This window comes from Giraffa tippelskirchi, chromosome 12, assembly GCF_054371585.1.
Source record: "Giraffa tippelskirchi isolate mGirTip1 chromosome 12, T2T-mGirTip1v1.2.pri, whole genome shotgun sequence".
Lineage (NCBI taxonomy): Eukaryota > Metazoa > Chordata > Mammalia > Artiodactyla > Giraffidae > Giraffa > Giraffa tippelskirchi.
Genome location: NC_137286.1, coordinates 92,872,698 through 92,900,640, shown reverse-complemented (window position 1 = coordinate 92,900,640; position 27,943 = coordinate 92,872,698). Strand labels below are relative to the sequence as shown.

Genomic DNA, 27,943 nt, shown 5'->3' with positions numbered 1-27,943 from the left:
TTATTTCTAGGTAGCCTAGAAATAGCCATCATTGACAGTCAGCCAAATATGAAACCTATTCAATACCGCCTGTGCAGGAGTCAAATTCTGAAGTGTCTATAACTTAATAAATTACAATTCACAGTTGTGTTAGCGAGCTTACTTTGTTCCAGCACTTCTTACAGTTGAAACGCTCAGATGTGTTTCCAGTTGGAAGCTGCCAACGAAGTGTTCATAGCATTTCACACTCACATGCTGTATCTTGCCGTTTTTCATACTCACAGGAGAGACCAAGCCCTATTTCACTCTTGTTTAAATTTTATTATCATAGTTAGTAGTGATAAGCTGACAGAAACAGGCTAACGAAGGGGAAAAGTTCGAGATAAATAAGTTCTTAAGAACTAAAACACACGTGCACATTTGTGAGTTACCACCTCCCCACATCCTGTCCTGCTGTACTAAAGAGTCCACAGAACACTGTAAGCGGCCAATCCCTGGATCTGGGCCCAGGAGCCCGCTGTGTGAAGTCTCAGGGGTGACGTTGGTCTAGATAACCAGCTTCTCCACACTCAGCGTACTTGTGGTTTCATCCTCTTCATTTGACCCGAAGTATCCCGGGAGATCCAGCATCCGCTGCTCCGCCTCGGTGAGGCCGAAGGATGTATTGTCGTAGAAGGCGAACTCCGGGTGGGCGGGGAAGCTCTGACACTTGTCTTTTCTGCCCTGAGAAGGGCTCAGAGGGCTGACCCTCTGGTAACCATCTTTGGGCGCCGGGGGGGAAGGCTGCTTCCTTGAGACACTCCTGTGACTGGGGGACGGCCCCCTCCGAGCCCGGGGAGGCTCCGGTCTCTCACCTGCCCCCACGAATCCAGCCTGGCGATCCCCCAGGTCCGGTTTCTTTGGGGGCGGCCCCAGGGAGTGGGGTTTGGGGAGAGGGCTTAAGGGACCACTGGCCCCTGCTGCCCCTGGGCCAAGGTCCCGTTTCTCCAGGAACAGGGCAGCGCCTCGACTTGGAGGCCGGCCCCGTTCTCCGGCCTGGTCCCAGGTCCGGGCCCTGGGGCCGTGGGCGGGGGTCGGCCGAGGGGTCAGTGTGGACAGGCTCCTCTCCCGGAATGGCCGGGCCTGCCTGGCCTCATGGAAGCTGGCCGTCCTGCGGAAGTGGGACCCTCGGGGGTGGCTCCTCACCTGCGACTTGCGGAGGAGGGTCTGGCTGGGGCTGACCGCGCAGCTGGCCGCCGGGAGCTGGTGGTCCAGCCGGGAGGGGGGCCTGTCTCCAGCGCCCACCGCGGGGGGGTGCTCCAGGAACGGGGATTTGATCCGGAACTTGCCGGCCGTGGCTTCCTCTGGGCTCTCGGACCCTCCGGGGGATGCTGCTGCTGCGGCGGCGGCGGCATCGATGGCCGTGTCTGTCAGGGGGCTCTGGGACACGTGGTACACTTTGGTGGTCTCCGTCAGACCTTTCTTCTTCATCTCCTTCAGCTGCTGCTGGGCCAGGCGGTAGCTGAACAGGGGCGGGATGATCTTCTGGGCGTTGGCCTGGAAGCTCTCGCTCCCCGAGGCCTCGTCGTCGGGGGGCGCCGGCACACTCCGCCGGTAGGTCAGGGGGATGCCCGGGTCCCCGGGGCTCCCCGCCGGCCCGTCACCTGCATCCGAGAAGCTGCCACGAGGCTCGCTCAGCTCACAGATGTTCTCCTCGTCAGAGTTCTTCCGGCAGCCCGGCCCGTGCAGCGAGTTGTGACGGGCAGGGGTGCTGCATTTGGGGGCGCGGCCCAGCTTTCGCCAGAGCGTGATGAGCACGGTGGCCACGATGATGAACAGGCACAGGGATATGCCAGTGACCGTCACGACATTGTTGGACTTCACAGGAGCCTGGGGCTGAAGGGGAGATGGGCTGGATGGTTGGAAAGCTACAAAAAAAAAAAAAAAAAAAAGAACAAATGCATCCTCTGGTATCGTGTTCTCTGCGTGGGTCTAAGGTCTCTGGGTGGCTTGCTCTAATTATCTAGCAGTTAAAGAAGTGAAATAAACAAGGACTAGGACTTCTGGTCGTACATATTTCTGCAGACAAACTGAAAAACAGACCGGTAGAAGTGCAGTGACCAGATGGGCCACAATCAGGGTGACTCCTGGCTACATTCAGCGTCTGCTGACACTTGACCCCAGATTTCTACATAGAAGCCTCAGAAGGAGTGTTTAAAGGTAAAAAAATCAAGGTTTTTTCACTTAAGGTAGGTAAATATGGGCTTCCCCGATGGCTCAGTGGTAAAGAATCTGTGTGCAATGCAGGAGACTTAGGAGACGTGGGTTCAATCCCTGGGTGGGGAAGATCCCCTGGAGGAGGAAACAGCAACCCACTCCAGGATTCTTGCCTGAAAAATTCCTTGGACAGAGGACCCTGGCGGGCTCGAGTCCAAAGGGTTGCAAAGAGTTGGATACGACTGAACACCAGAGCAAGGTAAACATGGGATATTTACAGGTAAATGTACCTTTGAGATGCATGTTGGAAATTTTCCAGTAACACTTGAAATGCAAAATAATTTAGGCAGGTTGCAGCTACACATGCACATCTCAAGAGAAATTAATAGGTGAAAATGTCTTTTGGCAATATACTACAATTCAATTTTTCTCTCCCATGTGCAGGAACTGCCTTTCCTAGGTACTGGAGCCTGTTTTCCCACCTCTGCTTTCTCAGCTCTCTATCTCCTCCCTACCTTGCATGTGGTGCTGATTTTCCTCCTTCTTCCCTGCTCTCGCAATCTGGTGTGTCCCACAATTATCAAAATATTTCACCAAGACTCAGATGCCACCTGGGACCTCAGCCTGTACTGCCACTAAAGTACCCAGGAACCTGAGACCACCCAGTTCCACCCAGCAGGACCTCTCTTTCAACCCTTAGGTCACTGTCCATCATTTAAGCCCTTCCAGTCACCTGTCCCCTCTCTCTTCTTTTTTGTTTTTTTAACTAGTTAATGTATGTATCAGGAGCAATCAGGGTCTTGCAAGTCATGATCACGCAGAGCCATTAATCACGAATCATGCGAGCTCCAAACACCACATTCTATTCTGCCCTCCAAAAGGAGGAACAGGTAAGGATTAGCCTACTGGATGATTTTTTTTTTAATTTATTTTTAATTGGAGGGTAATTTTCTCACAGCCACAATGCTGTGGTTTTGTCCTGTGTCTCTCTTCCCCAGTCATATCTCCAGCTCTGTGAGTCAGCTCCTGGACCCATCCCCAATGCTCCCCTCCCCTTTCCACTGCACCCTATGAGACACCTATAGCCAAAGACCTCACCATCCAGAAACTTTCCACAAAACACTGCTCATCTCCTTGCCTGACCTGAGGATGGGCCCTCCCGCAGGGCACAGCCTCCTCCACCCTCTTGGGTGGGAACTTTATTAGAAGCAGAGCCAGCGGCAGGGCGTGCCCCTTAGCCTTCTCATCCCTGGCTGCCATCTCAACCAACTCTTTCACCTCCGTGTAAAGGTTCTACTCCTCTGATGCCCATGTCCATCTACCCAGACACCCCCCCACCCCTCCCTCAACTCTTGTCATCTCCCCACTTCCAGGCAGTCATCAGTCAGCGGCACCCGGGTCCAGTCTCCCTCACCATCCCAGGGCTGGGACCATTCCATGTCCTTCCAAGCTGTCGTCCCTTCCCATCGTCTGCAGGTGCTCTTCTCCGGAAATCTTAACCTTCACAGCCCACTTCTGGCTGTCTCCTCCGTTCTCATTCATTCATGATTCCTACGCTGGGTACTCAGCCTCACTGCAAAATCTGATTCTCCAACCCCTCCAGTTTCTCCCCTTCCTCCAGTCACTTTCTGCTCTCACTTCTCTCCCTGCACCGAGGATCCCTCACTTAAACCCTTCTCCTGCTGATAATCTCAATTCTCTGAATTCTAATACTGAGCTATACCCCTTCCCCTGCTCTGCAGCAAAAGTCCGTTCCTAGATAAATCCAGACCTCTGGATTCTCAGCTGCTACACTCAGGCCCTGAGCCCTGGTGGAGAAAATAACGCACCATGCAGGCCAGTGCCTCTGTGTACTGACAGCACCCAAACTTGGCCGCCCACAATCCTGCCACGGGTTCCTAATCAGCTCTCTCTTCCCTCCCCGCCCCCACTGCTTGGAAATTGCCCCATTCATCCTTTTCCTTGGCTGTCTGCTGGAGCACAAAGATGAGAAGCTATCAAGCAATTATAGCCCAGCTTCTTCTGCCATCCTCCCCTCCTGCATGAACTGAGCAGCCGCCACACCTCTGTTTACCTCTAGGGAATTAGGAGGAGCAGTGTCTTCCCATAAGGATGAGTCCACCAAATGCATTCTAGGCCACCCTTCTCCAGGGGGACCGTCCCTCTGCACCAGTTATCTCCAGCTTCTCCTGGAGGAGAAGCTCCAAAGAAACACGCTCCAGCTCTTCTCAGTTTACAAAGACCTTCCAAGAACCCTCTGACTACTGCTACAGATGTACCTCACTCGTCTTCCTGGCTGAACCTACAGAAAAAGGGGTCTGTGTGTGCTGATTTACGGCTTCCATGTCACCCCCTCTGGCTCCTGCAACCTGCCCCCAGGCTTTCAGTGAGCCACCTCCGACTGGAAGTCATTAAGATCTACTAGCCAAGGAGCTCCGTCTTTATAGTCCTTGAGCTTTGCAGCATCGGCTCCTGTCCGACCCTTCCTGTGACTGTTTCTCCTCTTAGTTTCAACAGTTATCTAATTTAGAGACAAGAGCATGGACTCTGGAGCTGGCGAGAGCCAGATCCCATTCTGGTTATACGAGCTCTGCTCTCTCCATCAGGGTCCCACCAAACTTCCACCCCCACACACCCAGGACTCAGCACCTTCCCCCAGAGCCTGCGCTTCCTCTGATGTATCTCATCTCAAGAGAATGGTGTCCTGTCTATGCAGTTGCCAGCAACAGAATCTTAGGTTTCACCCGGGATGCTCCCCTCTCCACACTTGCCACATCCAGAGTTGTTGAATCCTCTCCTCCGCATCCCACTGCCTTGGGTAACTGACAAACTCTTTTACAGGCCTCCCTGCAGCCATTCCTGCCCCTTCTGATTTGTACTCCACACTGCAGCAGAGAGAGCCCTCTACAGCACAGGTCCAATCTTTCAAGGGCCCCTGACCAGGGATTGAACCCAGGCCCTTGGCAGTGAAAGCACTGAATCCTAACCACTGGACTGCCAGGGAATCCCCCTGTCCAGCCTCATTTTTATCCCTCCTTCCTGACACTGTCCTCCAGCCACCTCAAACTGTTGTCAGTTCTTTGGGTTTCTTAAGGTGCCCATCATTTGCCAAGCTTTCATCCATTGCTCCCTTTGCTAAAACTCCCTTTCTCACCTTGTTCACCATGTGACACTTATTCAGCTTTCAAACTTCAGCTCACATATCACTTCTTCTAAGAACAGAGGTGTTCCCAGCCTGGATTGTCACCAAGTATCCATAGCAAGCTGTGGATATCCTCTATTGTACTGTACGCTACGCCTGCTTCTGTGTCTGCTAAGTTTCTATATCATACGCCCTTTCCAGACAGAGGGACATGGCTTACCTATATATTTCCAACCCCAGTCAATAACTGGCACAAAGCTGGTACTCAATCAATGTTATATTGAGTAACTGATTCATTATTTTAAAGGTAGTAACAAAATGTTCAATATCCCATCTGATGGAATGTGGTACATGGCAACTGGATCCACCCACTGCTGCGGTGAACAAGAAGGGCCAAATTAACGTAGAACTTCACTCAGATCTTGGCATAAAAACATCCTTTCAAAACCAGAACTCTAGAGTTTCAAACAGGTAAAAAGAGTTGAATGATGAAAGACTTGTTTCCTGGCTGATCATGTCTTCGTCTGCAGCGGCTGCTCCATCAACGGCAAACGTACATGACAGATCTCTTAGCTGTCACCTTGGACTCTGGTTGGAATCCTTTAAAACCACAGCTGGAGAAAAGCCCCAGAGGTGCTGACCTCACCCATTTCTGCCTCATCTCGTCTTTCCCTGAAGTGAAGGAGAGCTTCCTGATGCTAAGCAGACTGCAAACAGGTCTTTACACTTCCAAGGAGTGGAAAACAGCCTAAACCGGAGACAGAAACACTTGGGAGAAATGATCATTTTTATCCACATGAGCATTTATCTCAGGACCACTGATAGTAGAAGCAGGGGTGTCTGTAGCACTTACCCTTTTTGCTAATTTATAATGCACAAATTTCCAGTTCCCACCCAGGATTAAAGAGATTAAGATGTCAGAACATGAAATGATACCACGCAGCCGCAAAAACTGATTGCTAATTCCAGGATACTTTTAGAAAGCTAGACTGACCTGTAATATATAGAGGCAAAGTATTCAAATTAGGGAGCATAGGGTGAGGCCAGATCTAGTCCCTTGCTTTCTAGCTCTATGGTCTTGGGCAGGTGGCTTATCCTCTCTCTGCTACAAACTTCTTACCTGTATATGGAGATAATGATGGACCGACTTTATACATGCAAGGCACTTAAAAAAAAATAGCTGGCAGCATCAAGCTCTCAAGATCTGAGCCCAGCATAAGAACCCTTGTCTTGTAGAATTATTATGAGTTTTGAGTGAAACATGTAATAAATGGTTGATATTGCTGTTGCTGCTAAAGGTGCAGTAGAAGTCAGGGGCAGTTGATTTTTAATACATTTGAGTACCACGGAACTCTAGACGGAATAGCTTAACACAGCATGCCCTCCCAGAATGAAAAGCAAGAAGTTACACACAAGCAAGGAGCTATGGAGAGTAAGGGGACTTAAAAGAAAAGGGTAGATGGAGAAGAAAGCCTTAGAAGACAGTATGAGACACAACTGGAGAAACAGATTTGGGGTGGGGCCCAGGGCTGATGAAAGAAGAGGGGAAAGCTGGGAGCTGGGAGGAGAGCCTGCATCTGAAGCTGTAATAGGAAAATCACAGAAGAGAGAATGGCCTCAGGATGCTGGAATAAAGGGAACAAGGCCTACAGCACTGGCTGCAAAGAGGAGACAGCAGGATTCTGGAAGGTCACAGGTGGGGACACTGGTCAAGGTACCGCCAGAAGGTGGTGGTTTGCTCGAGGTGCTCTGAGATCAAACACAGAAAACATCTAACTCCTCCAGGTCCCAAAGGGACAGGAACCAGGGGTGGTTTTCAACCTGGAGTTGGAGAATGGAAGAAGTTAGGACTGGAGAGAGGGGCCTCACCTAAGGCTCAGGACCAGAGCAAAGGCTGGTCAACTAAATGGGGAGCTAGCTGTATCTCAGATGGGCGATGGTGTGTGCAAAGAGCAAAGATTCCTTTTTACTGTAACCTGTGGGAAATGAATGGGATTCTGCTCCATAAGCTGCGGCAAACTCAGCTGAGCGACCTGAGCACCCCACCACAGACCATCCACATTGAGTCCTCACTGAGCACCTGCTATTGTGGGCCTTTGAGGGTTGAAGGAAGGGCCAGTCTCCAGGTGATGGTAACGTGAAATGCCCCACCTTCTCCTCCTGGGCAGGGGAGTAAAGAATAAACATAGGGCCCTTCAGGGGATAAGGCAGGGCGTCTTGCCCCATTTTGGACAATTGGTCTATATGGTTCCCTGGGACTTCTTGGAGATGAGGAGGAGAAAAACAATTTTTTAATGATTCCCTGCAGTTTTGATGGAGGCAAGTTAAAGGAGGGAGAAACAGCAAGAAATCTTGGGAAGAAATGATCATCCCTCCCATTTTTTGCTTTTTAAAAGATGATTTTGTACGTCTGAACCTTTCATTTAGACCAATGTCCTTGTCATGTTCCCATTTTGACAGTGTTAAGTCCTGGGTCATCTTGCTGGCAAGCCAGTCCCAGCTGTAGACACGCTGAGGGGCACAGAGTCCGCACAGCCAGCAGCAGCGACAAACAATGCAGATGAGTCCACTCCTGAACTCAGACTGGCGACTGCCAGGCAGGCCTGAGTGCAGCAGTCCCTCCAGGAGAAGCTCGGGCGGGAGGATGGATACCTACCAGCACAGTCCTCCAGGGAACACGGGGAGGTCTCCGAGGACATTCCGGGGCAGCCAGGTCGGGAGGGGGAGGAGGTCAGGCACACGCGGCGACGCTCTCTGACACCGTCCCCGCACGAGGCGCTACACTGGCTCCACGGCTGCCACAGCCCCCAAGTTTCTGCAAGGACACCGGCCAGGCTTTTAATGCTAACTTGCTTGGAGAATCAGAATGTCAGTGCACCCAAAGGAAGCGGTAAAACTCAAATCTCAGGCCATGAAAAGTCAGTAACACGGAACATTCCCAAAGATGGGCAAAGCTGGAATACTGCTGCTACCCTTACAACAAAGGAAAGTGAAAATGTGAGTAGCTCAGTTGTGTCTGACTTTTTGCGACCCCGTGGACTGTAGCCCACCAGGCTCCTCTGTCCCTGTGATTCTCCAGGCAAGAATACTGGAATGGGTGGCCATTCCCTTCTCCAGGGGATCTTCCCGACCCAGGGATCAAACCCAGGTCTCCTGCATTGCAGGTGGATTCTTTACCATCTGAGCCACCAGGGAAGCCTGTATAATTTATAAAATAGCAACCATTCTAGAACCCATCAGACAGCTAAGGTCACAGGACAACCAAATGGCCTGAATCATAAGGAAAGACAGACTCCTCCAAGGAAAGCCAGGATGCAAACATTATTTCCTGGGGCAGACGTCAGGCCTCACACAAGCTGGTGAAAAGAAGTCATCTAAAAATGTAATGAAGGAGCTTCCCAGGTGGCTCAGTGGTGAGGAATCCACCTGCCAATGCAGGGACATGAGTTCGATCCCTGGTCTGGGAAGATCCCACACTAGGCCCATGAGCCACAGTTACTGAGCCCACGTGTTGCCAATACTGAAGCCCGCACATCCGAGAGCCTGTGCTCCACGAGAGAAACCACTACAATGAGAAGCCCAAGCAGAGCTCACCACCATCAGAGAAGGGCCACATGCAGCAAGGAAGACCCAGCAGAGCCATAAATTAATTAATTAATTAAAATGTAACAAACTGTCAGAGGCCTGGTGCAGGCTAGTAGGAGAATACAGAACCCCTGGGAGCCACACTACCCACGGGGGATTTGTACCCACTGGCAGGCTCATCGCCACGGAGCTCACCAGATGTTCACAAGCAGGACCGAGGGCAGGCTCAAGATGGGAGAGAGCCTCCCTGCGGTGGAGGCCAAGGAGGGGAGGAGCAGCTTGTGGGAAAGACACAGACCTCATCCAGATCCTCCTCTCCATCTGTCAGCAAAAGCGCCAACCACTAGGGACAGGGCAGCAAACCCTGTCACTCTAAGAGCACCAGCTGAGACCTAGTGCTGCCAAGGAATGGAAAAAGAAGAGAAAGCTTCACCCTTAGAGAGGAGACCCCGGGCTGAGACTAATACAGAGCTTCTACCACTGGCGAGGGGTGGAATCATCACAAAGATCCCACATGGTGATAACATTAAACATAAATAATCTAAAGACCAACTAAAAGACAAAGATTGTGAGGTTGGATAAAAAAAAGCATAACCCAGGGACTTCCTGGTGGTCTGGTGGTTAAGATTCTACGCTTTCACTGCAGCGTGCATGAGTTCAACCCCTGGTCTGAGAACTAAGACCCCTGCATGCTGCCCAGCGTGGCCAAAAAAAAAAAAAAATAACACAACTATATGCTGTTTAAAATAAACACACTTTAAGGATAACAGAAACAGGTTAAAAGTAAAAGGATGTAAGTTATACTTCATAAACATTAATGAAAAGAAAACTCAGTGGCTATATTAATATCAGACAAAGTAGACTGCCGAACAAGGAGTATTAGAAAGAAAGTGAAGTCGCTCAGTCGTGTCCGACTCTTTGCAACCCCATGGACTGTAGCCTACCAGGCTTCTCCATCCATGGTTTGCCTCCATTTTCCAGGCAAGAGCACCAGAGTGGGTTGCCATTTCCTTCTCCAGGGGATCTTCCCGACCCAGGGATCAAACACGGGTCTTCTGCATTGCAGGCAGACGCTTTTTACCCTCTGAGCCACCAGGGAAGCCCAGACTGCAGAACAAGGAGTATTACCAGGGATAAAGAGAGACGTTTACATAATGGTAAAAGGGTAGATTCAGCAAGGAGACCTAACAACCCTAAATAGGGATGCAGCTAACACCAGAGCGCTTACAAAGAGTTAAGATATCTGAGTGACTGAGCACGCACGCGCTAACATCAGAGCTTCAAAATACACACAGAACACATCCAACATGGTCATCATTGATGGGCAAATGCAAACTTCTTCCTCAAGCATATATGTAATCACTGCCAGATAGAATAATTGAATAACCCCCTATAAATAATTATCCTACGTCCCTTCTCTATCAACACCCATCCAATCCCAAGATCTAGCAGGTCATGCCCACACTAGGCACCAAAACATCCTGTGCATGAAAGTCTCTCTTCATCATTATGGCCAAAAACTCATCATGCAGTCAAGGCTATACAAAGCACTACAAAAACATAAGGAGAACATACAGGGCAGATACATTCTCAGGTGAGCCAAGTGGTGCAATCCTTGGAGTGAGTCATGGAATATGACTTCTTTACAGCAATTAAAAGTCTTGGATTTTCACAAGAGTGGGAGCATTACAAACCAGTATCCTGGACAAATGTCAAGTGAGGTGTGGTAATTATGTTCCATCCAGAGTTCCAACTGAACACAATATTGGCTCTGTGTCTCCCAGATCACACTGCAGCTCCTCAAATGGCTGAACAACAAGCCAGCTTTGTCCTCGAGTTTCAGAGCTGTTCAGATACTAAGCTTCCAGTGCTTGTAAAGCTTTGGGAAGCTCCTAGTAAGTCTCTCTGAGCTAAAGTACTGTGATTTATTTCTGAAAAATCTCCTGAGAATTCCACTACTGTGACCTCTAAATGGCAAATTAAGTTTATCCTTCTTTTGTGCTTGTATTTAAGACCACAAAAGGTAGATTACAAAAGCCAATAATCCTTTTGTTATTCTTTCTTAACACTTCTACTTTACACACGCTGTTGTTGTTTTTAATCTCTAAGTCCCATCGGACTCTTTTGGGACCCTATGGACTTGTAGCCTGCCAGGCTCCTCTGTCCATGGGATTTCCAGGCAAGAACATTGGAGTAAGTTGCCATTCCCTTCTCCAGGGTATCTTCCCAAACCAGGAATTGAACCCAAATCTCTTGCATTGGCAGGCAGATTCTTTACCATTAAGCCACCAGGGAAGCCCACCCTTTATTTTACATAGATATTATTTAAATATATAGTCATTTGTCAAACCAAAAACAAAAATTCCATTAGTAGGAGCCAGGAAAAAAAAAAATCAAAGTTCTGGTAAAAGCATGAATCTTAATGTCAAAAATCTCATTTTGAAATGTGTCTTTTTCCTTTGAAAGTAAAATCATGACTGGTAGGATCATTAGCCATTGGAAAAAAATAAACATTTAAACTAAGTTTTAGTTCTTAAACGACTAAACCAAATTAATCGAACAGAAAACAAGAGAAATCACTCAAAGCAATGAACAAATTTAATCAGGCAAAATTTTAAATGTCTTAAATAACTCTATCTGTTCCCTGAAGATTTCTGTTAATAACATTGAAGAAAATACTTAGCAAAATGAGGACTGACTAGATAGCTATAATAAACCTGGTAGAAATGAAGAGTAAGATGACCAATTTTCTAAATAGTGTCCCTTCATGAATGACAGGCTGTTTGTTTCGCCCTGTTTAGATGTCCATACATGCATTCATACTACATAGCAAACCTGTTTGGCCAGGACAAATGCTTTACAGGCCACTCTATAGGATATTAAATCTGAATGAGCAAAATGTGTTCAGACTGGGAAAAAGGAGATTTCTTTCCACTCTAAGAATATTTGAAGAGTATGAAATATTCACATTTGCAAGATATTTTGCTCACGAGTCTAATGTAACTAAACAAAACATGCTTATAAGAAAATTCAAGAGACTTGAGTAAGTAGCTAACAGCAGCCGTGGGAGCAAAGACTCTTGTATCAGCAGTTCGGATTTTCTGTGCCTGACACAGGCTCATTCACATGAGACCACTCACGCTTATGCCTGGGCCAGTGGGCTCCAAAGTGGGTTATATGTCTTCAGGAGGGGTGGGCAGCACAAGATGAACCAATGAGGTGAGGAGGAAAATACTGGAACTTTTTTTCAATCTAAAAGTTTCCTATTACTTAATATCTAGATTGGTAGATGATTGTACAGTAGTAGGCAGCATGTGATATCAGTAATAGAGCAAATGCTGGACTTCCCTGGTGGTCCAGTGGTTAAGAATCCACCTGCCAATACAGGGGACATGGGTTCGATCCTTGGTCCAGGAAGATTTCACATGCCACAGGGCAATTAAGCCTGTGTGACACAATCACTGAGGCTGCACCCTAGAGCCTGTGCTCTGCAACGAGAAGCCACTGCGGTTTCAAGCCTGTGCACTGCAACTAGAGAGTAGCCCCTACTTGCCACAACTAGAGAAAGCCTGCACACAGCAATGAAGACCCAGCACAGCCAAAAACAAAAATGCTCAAGCCAGTCTAATCACCAGTAGTTTTTAAGCCATCAACCTTGGAAAAGTTACTTAACCATTCTATGCCTCCCTTTCTTTATCTATACAGTTAACAATAAAATAAACCTAACTCATACAGTTATTATAAGGATTAAATGGGCTAATATTCATAAAACACCTAAAACAGCTCTTGGTGCAAAGTAATCACTATATAAACGTGATTATGCCAAATGGTCACACAGAGTATGCCAGCTATTCTTAAAAAATCCCAAAGGAAGAGCAGGAGTTCCACCAAGTGGAAGGGTTTACTGGTTCCTTCATTGTCAGAGAACTGCAGAGTAGTAAAGCATCTAAGGGCCTGCTTATATTAAATTATATTTTCTAGTTTTAGGTAAACTAAGTGGATGAGTGGCTTAAAAAGATTCTAGCAAAGAATTAAAGATGATACAGTAATTAAGCACCTGCAAATAAGACAATAATAGGATGACAATACTCCTATTCTCGATGAAAGCTCTTGTCCAGTCATACTGGGAATGAAAAACAAGACCATCTAATCAGAGAAACAAGGCAGCCAACAGACATAAATTGTCAAGAAAACTATGTGCTAAATATTTACAATTTTTACTTGTCAAAACCACTATGTGACTATGAATTTATACCCTCTATCAGTAATTCTCAACTTAGCCCTAAATATATGTATTATATATATATATTTGCCTTGAGAAACAGGATCCATTATCCCTCTTCTGACACCACTGGGGCAGATGAGTCCAGAATTTAGAATTTCTCAATTTAGATTTTTGCATATTACTGCAGCACCTGTGCCTGATATTATTAACACTCCCCTCGCAGCATCTCATAACCACACATGACACCAGTGGAGGAGTCAGCGAAAAGCCCCACAGCTGGGAGAACGAACCAACACGGAGACCTCCTGCTCCCAAGGTCTCTCATCAAGTGGCCTGAACTCCTTTGCCCGCCCATGGTTTGTGTCCATTGTATATGTGATCAGTGGCTCAGTCATGTCCAACTCTTTGCAGCCCCATGGACTGTAGCCCACCAGACTCCTCTGTCCGTGGGATTCTCAGGCAAGAATACTGGAGTGGGGTGCCATTTCCTTCTCCAGGGGGGTCTTCCTGACCCAGGGATTGAACCCGAGTCTCTTACGTTTCCTGCATTGGCAAGCAGGTTCTTTACCACTAGTGCCACCTGGGAAGCCCTTGTTTCCATTAAACTCAATTAAAATTTTTTTTTCCCCTCTTTACAACTTCTTTTGAAAAGGCAAACCACATCTTGAATGATTAGTTTAAATTAATGTAATTGTTTTTCCACTGACACCTAGCTGAGGCCTATCACATCAGAGTCCAACTTTCCCTTCACTAAACACGTACTGAGCACCTGGAATGTGCCAGGTATATGAAGTGAGCCACATAAAGATCATAAATAGCTTCATGGCAGCACAAGTTGGCTTTTGTCGCCAAATGAGCTTCTGCAATCGGGAGTTCAGGGAGGTGTGGAAATGTGGGGAGAAGGACACTGCACAGGCAGTGATAGAGGGATACATGCCGTGAAGGAGAGTCCAAGGATGCTGGGCCTGTTTATACCAGGGAGCTCACCCAGCCTGGGCTCGAGGAAGAGTACCCAGGAGGAGACTTGAGGGATGGGTTAATGTGACCAAGTGAAGGTGGGCAGAGGGGTACCCAGTCTCTAGCCCGTGGTTGGTGACTGTAGGGGGTAGGGGACAGTTGGCCATGGAGGGAGCATGGATGCTCATCCTCATGGGCGATGTGTCAAATGAGTTAATTGACAAGTTTCAAGCAAGAGAATAGTCCTCAGTTGACCTGAATTTTCAACAATCCCTCTCTGGCTGCCTTGAGAGAATGAAGGGGATGGGGGAAAAACAATTAGGGATCTATTAAAAGAGTCCAGGTGGGGGGCTTCCCATATGGCACAAGTGGTAAAGAACCCGCCTCCCAACGCAGGAGACATGAGATGTGGGTTCGATCCCTGGGTGGGGAAGATCCCCTGGCGGAGGGCATGGCAACCCACTCCAGCGTTCTTGCCTGGAGAATCCCACAGACAGAGGGGCCTGGCGGGCTACAGCCCACGGGGTCGCCAAGAGTCAGACAGGACGGAAGCAACCAAGCACACACACACTGGGAACTCAGATCCCACGAGCTGCCCAGCACAGCCAAAAACAGTCCAGCTGGGGGATGACAGAGGCTTAAAGCGAGGGGTGTCGGTGGAAACGGAGAGACACGGAGAAATTCAGGGATTTTTTGAAGAGACAAAATCCATGGGACCTAGTGATTAGTTCATAGGAGGTGAAGAAGAGGAAGGCTCCTGAGTTTGCGGTTCAAACAATGAAATGGGTGGAGCCTTGTACTGAGGAACAGTGTTGGGGGTAAGCTGATGAGTCCAATTCCTTGCCGCTTTTGAGGGGCCTGGAAGACATCTGGGGACGACAGCTGTTCAGCTCTTGGATGCAGGTGAGAGACGCTAGCCTGGAGCCATCAGCAACAGGCCAGCAATCACCTAGCAATTGTGAGAAGAATGAATAAATACAGAGGTTCCAATAGAAGATGCAGAAGTCCGAATAGGAGACTCAGAAGTCCGAGGCTTAAGGGATGCCATGAGTGGTAGAACAGGCTGGCAAAGTTGACCCTGAAGGAACAGCCAGGGAGGTGGGAGGTAAACAAGGCGAGTGTGATGTCACAGAATCAAGGTCAACGAAGACACTTAGGAGAAGCATCCCAGATTTGGGGACCTAGAAGTCATTCACTGGCTGCTTTAATGAGAGCATTTTCAGGGCAGGCGTGTGAGTCGGGAGTGGGTTGCAAAGTGAATGGGGGTGAGGAAGTAAACCCCAAAGTACAGGTGACTTTTTCAAGACCCAGGACTACACAAGGAAGATAAGAGGAAGACGGTGTGTTCTGGGGGACAATGAGGAGGTGAGGGGCAAGTTTGTTTTGTTTTCAGATGAGATGACTAAGGACATCTCAAAGTTGATGCGGATGAGCCAGTAAAGAAGGGACAGTTAGAGACAGAGGAGAGGAGGGTAATCACGATTAACAGAAGGTTCCGGAGAGAGCAGAGGGGCTGGGATCCCCAGGGGAGGGGAGGGCTGACCTCGTACTGGAGGAATGACGCTGCTTCTCTGGGGACAGCAAAGGAGAGGCTGGGACGGCTGCCTGTAGGCTTATGGGGATCTCGGTAGGAGAGTGATAGGAGAGTGAGAAAGTGCGTCCCTGACGGCTTCCAGCTGCTCTGTGTGGCTGAGTGAGCTCTGAAGTGAGGCAGGGGTTGGGGTGAGGACAGGGGGAGCAGGGGAGGGCCAACAGAGCAGAGGAGAAAAGCAGGGGTGAGAGCAGCAGAGGGTGGTGCGCTGGGTCCAGCAGAAGTGGAGGTACGTGCACCCCCAGTGGCCCCGATCTGCCTGGGTGCAGAGGGCAGCTGGCAGGGGCATCAGGACGACGAGGCAGGGGCGTCTGGGGTATTGGCAGGAGAGTCGTTAAAGGAACGGGCCGCGGAATGTAAGTTGGAGAGAGGTAACCACAAGTAGGGAAGCACCAGTGGCAGGGACGGAGTCACAGGCATTTTTCAGAGAAGTGAGTGAGTCTGGAGCAAGAAACACGTGGGGCACCGAAGATGCTCAGAGGCCTGGGCCATCAGGGAGCACAGGGCCTAGTGGGAAAGTAGATAAGAGAATGTGTACGTGATCAGGAACATCTCTGCTGGATTAACCTCTTGCCAAGACCAGGCCTGCACCCAGGAAAAGGGAAAGAAATGCAAAAAGGAGCCTGGGGCCTGGGTGGAACCATAATAACCCTACTTTTTTGTGCAAAGAATTCAGAATAAGCTTCTAGAAATCCGGCTGTGAACTCTCACTAAAGAGGCATCATTCTTCTAACAAGCCACGCATGACAGCAGAGACACCTTTGAAGACACTCTCTAGAGGAAGCGGGACACTACTCAGTACAATTTGGGATTTAGCTTTGAATTCTGATTTGCCATATGATGTAATAATATAATCTTTAAATACAAACAAAAGGATGAAACTAGAACATTCTTTAATACCATACACAAAAACAAACTCAAAATGGATTAAAGACCTAAATGTAAGACAGGCTACTATAAAATGCTTAGAGGAGAACACAGGCAGAACACTCTTTGATATAAATTTCAGTAATACTTTTTGTATCCACCTCCTAGTGTAGTGAAAATATAAACAAAAATAAACAAATGGGACCTAATTAAGGTTAAAAGCTTTTGCATAGCAAAGGAAACCATAAACAAAATGAAAAACAACCCACAGAATGGGAGAAAATATTTGCAAATGAAGCAACTGACTCCAAAATATACAAATCGCTCATGTAGCTCAATATCAAACAAACAAACCCAATCAAAAAGTGGGCAGAGGGAATTCCCTGGTGGTCCAGTGGTTAGGACTCTGTGTTCTTGTTGCTGAGGGCCAGGGTTCAAGCTCTGGTTGGGGAACTAAAATCCCACAAGCCACATGGTGTGGCCAGTAAATAAAGTGACTCTACCATAAATTAAAAAAAAAAAAAGTGGGCAGAAAACAGAAATAGACATTTCTCTGAGGAAGACATACAGATGACCAATAAACACATGAAAAGATGCTCAATATCACTAATTATTAGAGAAACGCCAACTTAAAGTTCAATGAGGTATCACTTCATGCCTGTCAGAATGGTTATCATCAAAAAATCTACAAATAATAAATGCTGGAGAGGGTGCAGTTAAAAGAGAATCCTCCTACACTGTTGGTGGGAACGTAAATTGGTACAACTACTAGGGAGAACTGTATGGAGATTCCTTAAGAAACTCAAAGTAGGACTACCATATGACCCAGCAATCACACTCCAGGGCATATATCTGGAGCAAACTGTAATTCAAAAAGATATATGCACCCCAAAGTTCATGCAGCACTATTCACAATAGCCAAGACATGAAAGCAACCTAAATGTCCATCAACAGAGAGATGGATAAAAAAGAGGTGCTACATATCAAACTAGTCATTCCTAAAGGAAATAAACCCTGAATACTCACTGGAAGGACTGACGCTGAAGTTGAAGCTCCAATACTTTGGCCACCTGATGCAAAGAGCCAACTCACTAGAAAAGACCCTGATTCTGGGAATGATTGAAGGCAAAAGGAGAAGAGGGCAGCAGAGGTTGAGGTGGTTGGATAGCATCACCAATTCAATGGGCATGAACTTTGGCAATCTCTGGGATAGTGAGAGACGGAGAGCCCTGGTGTGCTGCAGCCCATGGGGTCACAAAGAGTTGGACATGACTTAGTGACTGAACAACAACAACAATGTATATACAATGGAATACTACTCAGCCACAAAAAAGAATGAAATAATGCCATTTGCAGCAACATGGATGGACCTAGAGATTATCATCCTAAGCGAAGTAAATCCAGAGAAAGACAAGTATCATATGATACCATTTATATGTGGAATCTAAAAAATGATACAAATAAACTTCTTTACAAAGCAGAAAACAGACCTACCAACTTTTAAAACAAACTTATGGTTACTAAAGCGGAAAGGTGGCGGGAAGATAAATTTGAAGGTTGGGATTAACATGTACACAATATATATAAAAAAGATGATCAACAAGAACCTACTGCATAGCACAGGGAACTCAGTATTCTTTAATAACCTGTATGGGGAAAGAATCTGAAAAAGAACGGAGATAAACATATATATATAGCTGATTTATTTTGCTGTACACCTGAACCTAACACAATATTGTACATCAGCTATACTCCAATATAAAATAAAAGTTAAAGAACAAATATACCTAAAAAATAAAATACAGTGTAGTAACAGCTGAAGTTTATCAGTGCTTCCTACATGCCAGGCACCGTGCTAAGAAATGTACACACTGATTTCCCTTAATTCTCACAACTCTCTGAGGCAGATACTCTTATTATCCCCACTATATTGATGGGGAAACTGAGACCTGCAGCAGTTAGTTAGCAGTGAGCTGGGTATGCTTACCAATATTCTTCATTTTTCAGATAAGGATGTTAACATCATTTGGAACATTACGAGGAGTGAACCATAAAAATGATGGCACAGTTCATAGAAAATCAAGTTCATCTAAATTCAAATGAATAATTTTGATTTCATGAAGATACCAATTTCATAAAAAAAAAAATGGGTTTAAAATCGCAATACCAACCTATACTTCTCCGAATTAGCATGCACTCCTTCTCCTTTGCAGAAAACTGTTCTCGGCTTGAAACACCAAAGTCAAAGCAGTATTTATTCCTCCCCATGTCAAACAAAGTGCAGTTGAATACTGTTCTCCTCTCTCCCAAGGCCAGGCTGTTTTCAGCCAGCCGATTGGTCCTCTCCCCGGGGAGTCTGGGGGCTTCCTTGAAGACGGCGATCACCCCTCGGACAAAGATGCACGGCGGAGGCAGCACCGTGACCTCCACCCCGGCCTCACAGGTGAGCTCCGGCTCCATCACCAGTTTGTACCCAAATTTCTGGGCCAGGTCAATGGGGCCTGTGGACGTAATGACCAAGTCTCGGCCCAACAGTTTCAGCACCACGGTGACCATGACGTAGGCTTCCGGCCCCACGGGGGGGCAGTCGAACTCAACCCACTGGCCTTGAGCGAGCTCCACCCTCTTGCTGGCCCTAATCTCCAGCGGAGGGGCCTGACCTACCCTCGCCTCTGGGAGGCTGTTGGTGAAGGTGACGTCCAACAAGATGTCGGGCTTGTCCCCGGGGAACGGACACAGCGGCTGACTGGTGAAAAGGCCCACCTGGAAGGTGCCTTCGGCCGCCTTGGACGTCCTGCTCAGGTCAACATGGAAGACGGGCCATTCCACCTTGAGAAAGGCGCTCCTCTCCCTCGGGGGGACCAGGGAGCTGCTGTTTGTCGCTTCCCAGGTCATCACGAACCAGTAGTCGCCAGCCTCCTTGAAGTAGAAGCACTCAAACTCGAGGGTCCCCTGGGACTGGTTGGTCAGGAGGTATTTGGTGGTAAGAGTCTGGTTGGAGCTGGCCTCCACCAGCAGGACAGAAACATTCCTCAGTGTCCCGCTGGCACCGTGGAAATCCACAGTCACGGTGCTGTTGCTTAGTGCTACATGGCCTGGCTCCCCCAGCACGAGATACTCAGCCTCTCCAAGAACTGAAAGGAAATGGTCACAGTGAGTTTTAAAAGGGACATTTGAGCAGCAGTACTGATGACATCGATGAAAACAGCATTTTAGACACAGGGGAAGTTTGAACTGAGCCAAGGATGACATAAAATGATGTTGAGTGCTAACCCTGGGAGCTGGGCCCTGAGCCGCTTCCATCCTGCCATAAAATGGCAGGTCCTTCATCTCCACCTTTCATGGTTCTTATTCAAAATAATTCTCAACAGTCAACAATGTAATCTATCAGTGAAGAAAACCTAATAAGGCAAGAGCAACAACGACAATTTTCATGATAAAAATCCAACACTTCACTTTGTTCACTTTAGTCATATTGTAGTATTTAGGTATTTGCAGGAAATAGGTTTACAGTGAGGGCTTCCCCAGTGGTTCAGTGGTAAGGAATCCATCTGCAATGCTGGAGACACAGAAGGCGCAGGTTTGATTGCTGGGTCAGGAAGATCCCCTAGAGGAGGGCATGGCTACCCACTCCAGCACTCTTGCCTGGAGAATCACACGGACAGAGCCTGGTGGGCTACAGTCCATAGGGTTGCAAAGAGTCTGACATGACTGAAGCGACTTAGCATGTGCGTGCACACACACACACACACACACACATCCACAGGTTTACGGTGAAGTGAGAGAAAGCCTGATTTAAATGACATAATATGAAGTACTCTAGATTACTTAACATAGAAGACTCTAAATATACAGTTGATGCTTGAACAACATGGGTTTGAACTGCACGGGTCCACTTACACACAGATTTGTTCCAACAGTAAATAGTAACTAGATGATCTGTGGTTGGTTGAATCTGCAGATGCAAACAGCAGATACGGAGGGCCAACTATATCAGGATTTTCAACTGTGCAGAGGATCAGACTCCTTAAACCCCATGTTGTCCAATGATCAGCTGTACCTGTAAGTTACTGCTTTCTGACATTCAAGACAAGTGTGTGAGTATTTTTACCAGTAAAGAAAGTGCCTTTCGTTTGTATAAGGCAGAGATTTTTAGATGAATAAGAAATGTTGACATTCTATCCTGCATGGATTAATCCAGGGGACAGAGTGAACATTCATGGAATAGCTAAGCATGTCCTTGGTGATTTTAATGACATTATAGTAACAGGCCTAGACAGGAGAGACGACTACTAGCCCAAAAGTATCACTTAGTTAGGATAATCATATCTTTTTTTTTTAAAAGAGACCCACTGGAGCAGCTGAAGTAAAAAGCAGAAAGAACACAGACACACAAGAATCCTTGTTTCTATTTTGAACCCTATCCAAATACATACCAAAAGAGACAAAATTTGGCAATGCAACAATCAACTGGCCTGTGGCTAGGGTAAGAAGCATTCTAGATTTAAGAAACTGCAGTGCCCTTTGGTTTGAAAAACAACATGTGTAAGTAGGAATTTGTAAGTCTTCTTATATATACATGATAATACAATATATTAATATAAGAACAATAATTATACACGTCATATATGTCCAAAGGACCTCAATGTGTTGTCTGGGCTGGTAGTCCTTAAATACATTCAATCTATAGCAGAGACTGACATAGCATTGTAAATCAACTATACTTCAATAAAAAATAAAATAAATTCACTTGGCTATACAGCAGAAACCAATCAACACTGTAAATCAACAATACTCCAATAAAAATTTTTAAAAAAGAAAAAGACAAAGTAGACTATTCAAGGAAATTAAAAAATGGTTATTAGAACCAGCACATGAAATATTGTCACATGAAGGTTTGTTTTGATCGGCTCAGTACTTCACTCATTTCTTATTTAGGATGAGGTGAAATAAAATGTCTAAAACTTGGATAGATCATAGTTTTGTTTTTTTTTCATCAACATACAAATTGAGGAATACTCCCTGTTGGATGGAGGTGACTCAGAGTTAAGGAAGGAGGTCGCTTTTGATGCAGCTTCTGTGCGGGTTCAGTGCTGACCTCCAGTGCTCACTGCAGCCCAAGGAAGGAGTGAGGACTGCAAACAAAGCTTATATTCATTTGCATCCGATGGGGCAGAATGTTTCTGTGATGCATTTTAAGACTGAGAAGCACACCACACTTAGTTAATTAATGAAAACCTATTGTCAAGGATACGGTTACCACAGAGGCAGATCAGATTCTGATTTGCTGGGCAGCCAGTCAAAGAAAGAGACACACATGTCCCTTTGGAAATGGACAAGAAAGAGACAACTGATGCATCTCAACAGCAGCGGACAGAAGGTGTGTATTGAAGAGGGAACTTGGCTACTTTACACTTGAACTCTATAGTTTCTACAGGCAAGAATATGCTCTCATTTAGAAAACCACAATTTGGTCATACCATCAAACTGACTACTACAGTTCAGTTTTCTCCATTCATTCATTTCCTCTCTCCCATTCCTTTAAAGGAACTGGTATCTCAATATAAGCATGTGGATTTCAAAAGAAATCTAACTGGTAATGGTGCATTTTGATCAATTTCAAACGGAGAAGGGGACAAAACCTCATATATATGAAAATACCTCCATTTTTAGTAGCAGCCTTTGCACTCAACTTTTATGCTTTATTTTCTGTTCAATCAACTTTTTTATGTGCTGGTAAAATATTTTGTTCTCAACAGTAACAAACATCCTTCCAGACTATTTAAATAGAAATTTTTGATGTCTTTATCTTTATGAAACAAAGTACCCTTTTTATAGTTTTTTGTATAAGGCTGTTAGATGCAGAGCAATGTTTTCCCCAGTGGCTCAGTGGTAAAGAATCTGCCTGCAGTGCAGGAGACAACAGGAGACACATGTTCAATCCCTGGGTCAGGAAGATCCCCTGGAGAAGGAAATAGCAACCCACTCCAGAATTCTTGCCTGGAGAATCCCATGGACAGAGGAGCCTGGCAGGCTACAGTCGATGGGGTTGCAAAGAGTCAGATACAGCTGAAGCAACTGAGCATGCACGAGTATGCACACAAAGGACTTTAAAAGAAATGAATCCCAGGGACTTCCCTGGCAGTCAAGCAGTTAAGACTCAGCGTCTCCGCTGCAGGGGGTATGGGTTCAATCCCTGGTTGGGGAACTAAGATCACATATGCTTCTAGGCACAGTCAAAACAAAACAATAAACCAAAACAAAACTCAAAAACAGTACACACACAAATGTATAATACTGAAACACTAGGAAATCAATCAAAGTGAGGGCAACATGTTTGTCTCCAATTTGTGAAATGAAAGTGAGTTTAAAAAAAAAACTTAAAAATAGATTTTAAATGAAGTTTGAATTAATAATGCAGAACCTTAAGAGAACCTAGGGTTGCAAGAATCATGGTTTAAAAGGCACTGAACTGGTGTCGCTGCCCTGCCTCCTTCATGGAGAGGTATCAACATTCATGCATTTAAAAACCTCCCATTTCTGTTTCTTCACTGGGACCCATAGCATAAGTGCACTCAACACTTACCATAGTCACAGAGCACCACCAGCAACAGATTTGAAAAGTCTTTCAACGTTTGTTTCATTCTGATCAGCAAAATCCCAGGTCTTTGGTCTCCTCATGTCCTTTCTCACATCCGAATTGTGGAGTCTTCTTTCAAAAACACCTGCAAGGAGAACCTCAAAGAAATATTGGCTCTGTTCAATGTGATTCATAAAATAGTAACCCTGAGATGACAAAACCGTTCAAAGAAGTCAGACTTCCTAGTTAATACTGAAAAGAAAACAGGAAGGACATTACTGTTGCCCCCAGGGAATGATTGGTAATTATACACGTTCCTTTCCTTTCATTATAGCTCACCTGCTAAGAACATTCAGGTCTGCCCACACCAAGACTTTCTCTGAAAAACACCATGTCTTTTATCTTTATAGCACACCCTTAAATGGAGAGTTGCTTGTTCTTTGCTTAATTTTATCGAAGCTCATAGCCAACCTTGGTAATGTATCTTCACATATGCATGGCATAGCAGGCTAACCAACTGACTAACATTTTGCCAAATTTTTGCATCTGTTGTGTAGACCTGCCTTGCTTCCACAAATGGGTTTATATTAACATTGTCTGTCTTGCACAAATGGTGTGTTATCTGGACTGCTCCATTTCTTAATGCCTAGGAGCTATATCAAAATTATTAAGCCTTAAAAAAAAACCTCAGATTATTGCAATTAAATGTGAACTCCATGTGGCCCTGACTTCCCTTGGTTAGGGCATTCTAAAGACAAAACAGCTATCATTTTTGGCAGCCTTCCAATACTTGTTGCTGCTGGCTGGCATGCATCAGGAGATGTATGATTTCAGGCAGCAATCTTCCCAGACCACCTAGGAGGGCAGGGAAGACCTTGATGGCCCGAGGTTCAGAATGATTTGTGAGAAGTGGCACTTTGATATAAACAGACTATTACACAACAGAATGAGATGCAGGGCATTTAAGTGCCAGTTTTTTTCATACTTGAGTCTAGGAAACTATTGGATACTAAACATTACCAAATAGATATTTTCTTAATGTCTACAATCCCCCCTATTATGCACAGTTAATCTACTTTTAGTAAGTTTTTAAAAAGCATGTTATATTCAAAATATATGTATGTCACATCCCTTCAGATAAGGCAGAAATTAAGGGAATTAAGAAGATTGACTGAAATAATCAGAAATTCAGTGGAAAGGAAACAGATCTGTCTGTATTAGCTTTCTCTCTGTAGGAGCTGTTGAGCAAAAGGAAATGATGGACTTCCTCAAAGAAAAGCAGAGATATGAAGTGTAATTATGCAGACAGTTAGGGCTCTCGCCCTCCCCAAAAACAACCAAAAAAGAAAATTCAGTTTTGTTGGAATTAGGCACAGATTTGACCCAATCCTTTCCTTTTACATGAATTGGGAAACCTGGCCAAAGACAGCAGATGAGCATCATCGTATCTCTGGGACAAGCATGGGCACATAGGGCAATTAAAATGCTTCCTTTAAGTCACTGATACTCAGTAACCAAAGTAGGAAGAAACAAGCAATCTCTGGCCCCCCAAAGTGGAACTGACTCCTCCCAAATTGCTTGTTTCCGCATGACAAACTGGCTTCCCCGGTGGCTCAGATGGTAAAGAATCCACTGGCAATGCAAGAGACCTGGGTTTGATTCCTGGGTTGGCAAGATCCCCTGGAGAAAGGAATGGCTACCCACTACAGTCTTCTTGCCTGGGAAATCCCATGGACAGAGGAGCCTAGTGGGCTAGTCCATTGGGTCCCAAAGAATCGGCCGGCAACTGAGCAACTAACACTTCACTTCACCATGCCGTGACAAACATTTTCAAAGAAGTTCTTAACCACAACTGATTTTCTGATTGTAACACATTTTCTTTCTTAAGAAAAAGATCAGTAAAAGGGAATAGTGATAATCTATATTTAGAGCTGTGTGGAAATGGAATTATAAAATAATCCAGGCTATCTGAAACCAGGCTGGTTTATTTTATAAGACATAATATGGTTTGCATACTATGGATTTTTAAAAAATACTAGCAAGCTTTTGAAAATAAATCCTGATTTTTTCATTAATATGAAGATGTTAACAGAGCACCCTAGAATGTCATGGAATGCTGGGTTAAAAAAAAGCACTACTTTTTTTTTTTTTTTTTTTAAGAAAACAGCAGCTTCTTTAATTTGTTTTAAACTTTCCTTATTTTCTTTCAACAGGTGTTCCCAATACCATGACTGGCTACTTAGTGTTTGGCTTGATAATCGTTTTTTTTTTTTTTTTTTTGAGGAAATAAGAACTTGGCATACTTTATACACATTTAAAGAAAAAAACTTACATAGAGCATTCACAGACAGAAATGTTTAGAGACATTCTAAACAGCCGCTACAGGGTAGGGGCAAGTTCTGAATATTCTCAGTGGCTAATGACGTGATGCAGAACTCAGATCCCAGTACTTTTGCTGAAATCCGCTAAGATAAACGTTTATCTGTCCCCTAGGGCGTATTCAGAACTCAGAAAAAGAACTGAATTACGCTGAGGTTCATGAGACGAATGACTTAGGAAAGAATAAAAGGAAAAGTGATCCTGTCCCTTCTGACAAACGTGCAGACGCTCGTGTGTACGTCTAATGATGTTTGTTAAGAGGAAATCCCTAAATTCCAAGCAGGGTGCATTTATGTATTCGGCCGAGTCGGCGGTGCCTGGTCCCCGCGTCCACCCAGCTTCCCCCAGGCCCGCAGGTCAAGGTCATGCTTGGAAATCTAAGGCGACCCGTGTCCTCAGCCCAAAGCCCTCCTAAAACGACACGTATCTCATACTGCTTGTATCCCAGAAAGGATTTCTTTCTGGAAAGATACAAGCCTGTTCTAAAACGCAGAATATCCCAGACGCTGATTTTCAAGGGTCCCAAACTCTCCGGACTCAGCGCCCATCTATCTGCGGTCAGCCTGGGTCCCTCGGCCACGCCTGCGCCAGGTGCAGGCTGAAGTCGGGACTCGGAGAGGCGGAGACGAAGCTTTTTAACGCGCGTCCCAGGGAGCCAGGGACGCGGACTGGGTGCGTGGAAGGGACAGTACCGTCCACCTGCGCGTTCCGGCGGCGGGGAGGGTGGGGCGGCAGGGTCCTGGGAGCCTCCGGGGACCCCGCGGCGGGGGCGCACCCCAGGTCGCTTCCGGAAGGTCCCTCTTACCTCTGGGACGGGCGGGCGGGACGGCGAGGCGGGCGGAGGGCGAGCGCCTTCACGGGCGGCGAGGCAGCCGGCGGAGCATCCCGCGTCCCGGGACTGCACCCGGGGCCGCCGCGCCGTTCCCGCAGCCCCGCCCGGGACCGCCCCCGACGGCGCGAGGAGGGCGGCACACGGCGGGCGGGGACCTCCGGGAGCCCGCCAGGGCCGCCCCGCCCGCTCCGGGCCGCGCATCCTTTCCTGCCCGCGCCCGGCTGGCCCGCGGCTGGACAGGAAACCCGGCAGGAAACGCGCGGCCGGCCGGAGCCTGCGGGGAGGCGGCGCGGACCCCCACCTCGCGCCCCGGAGCCGGGTTTAAGGGCAAGCCGCCTTGTCTTCCCGCGTTTGCGACCCAGTCTCTTCTCCCCCGCCCCGCTCCTCCGCCCCCCTGTCATTATCTTCTGGGGGACCACGAGGCAGTCACTGAAGTTGGCTGTAAGCTTGGTTTCCCAGACGTCATGGAAGAGCTTCATAACAGAAGAGCTCACGAAGGTGCCTCTTCGTTTTTCTCCGGAGCCAGAAGTGGTTATTTACATTAAAAATAACGTTTTAAAAACTCGAATCCGGAAGTGTTCAAGTTGTGTTTTTAAAACAATAAGAGAGGATAGAGTTCCACCTTAACAGCCGGGCTTGTTTTTTGAATAGGGTCTAAAGTGCAAGACAGTGGACCATTAGCATACCAACGTGTGGTAACGGAAATAGGAGCCCAGATTTGATGGTCCCTGGGGAGAAGCAGAAGATATTAAGAAGAAGTGGCAAGAATACACAGAAGAACTGTACAAAAAAGATCTTCACGATCCAGATAATCACGATGGTGTGATCACTCACCTAGAGCCAGACATCCTGGAATGTGAAGTCAAGTGGGCCTTAGAAAGCATCACTACGAACAAAGCTAGTGGAGGTGATGGAATTCCAGTTGAGCTATTTCAGATCCTCAAAGGTTATGCTGTGAAAGTGCTGCACTCGATATGCCACCAAATTTGGAAAACTCAGCAGTGGCCACAGGACTGGAAAAGGTCAGTTTTCGTTCCAATCCCAAAGAAAGGCAATGCCAAAGAATGCTCAAACTACCACACAATTGCACTCATCTCATATGCTAGTAAAGTAATGCTCAAAATTCTCCAAGCCAGGCTTCAGCAATACGTGAACCATGAACTTCCAGATGTTCAAGCTGGTTTTAGAAAAGGCAGAGGAACCAGAGATCAAATTGCCAATATCCGCTGGCTCATCGAAAAAGCAAGAGAGTTCCAGAAAAACATCTATTTCTGCTTTATTGACTATGCCAAAGCCTTTGACTGTGTGCATCACAATAAACTGTGGAAAATTCTGAAAGAGATGGGCATACCAGACCATCTGATCTGTCTCTTGAGAAACCTGTATGCAGGTCAGGAAGCAACAGTTAGAACTGGACATGGAACAACAGACTGGTTCCAAATAGGAAAAGGAGTATGTCAAGGCTGTATATTGTCACCCTGCTTATTTAACTTATATGCAGAGTACATCATAAGAAACGCTGGGCTGGAAGAAACACAAGCTGGAATCAAGATTGCCGGGAGAAATATCAATAACCTCAGATTTGTGGATGACACCACCCTTATGGCAGA

At 46.5% G+C, this 27,943-nt stretch overlaps 1 protein-coding gene and 1 non-coding gene across 3 annotated transcripts; both read right to left on the bottom strand.

Annotated features, from left to right (window-relative positions):
• Nucleotides 1–279: 279 nt before the first annotated feature.
• Nucleotides 280–26,427, bottom strand: THSD1 (thrombospondin type 1 domain containing 1). 2 transcript variants are annotated; one of them, XM_081547648.1, is made up of 5 exons: nt 26,307–26,427; nt 23,129–23,267; nt 18,714–19,676; nt 7,974–8,132; nt 280–1,886 (listed from the first exon to the last, which is right to left on the bottom strand). In XM_081547648.1, the coding sequence occupies exons 2-5, from the start codon at nt 23,184–23,186 to the stop codon at nt 526–528; spliced, it is 2,541 nt and encodes an 846-aa protein (XP_081403774.1). In that variant the 5' UTR covers nt 23,187–23,267; nt 26,307–26,427; the 3' UTR covers nt 280–525. The 2 variants fall into 2 exon arrangements, with proteins under 2 accessions (XP_081403774.1, XP_081403775.1); XM_081547649.1 differs by lacking the exon at nt 7,974–8,132.
• On the bottom strand, nt 2,957–3,088 carry LOC145530654 (U8 small nucleolar RNA). Its single transcript, XR_014071967.1, has one exon. It is a non-coding gene; the product is annotated as a U8 small nucleolar RNA (small nucleolar RNA).
• Nucleotides 26,428–27,943: the final 1,516 nt, after the last annotated feature.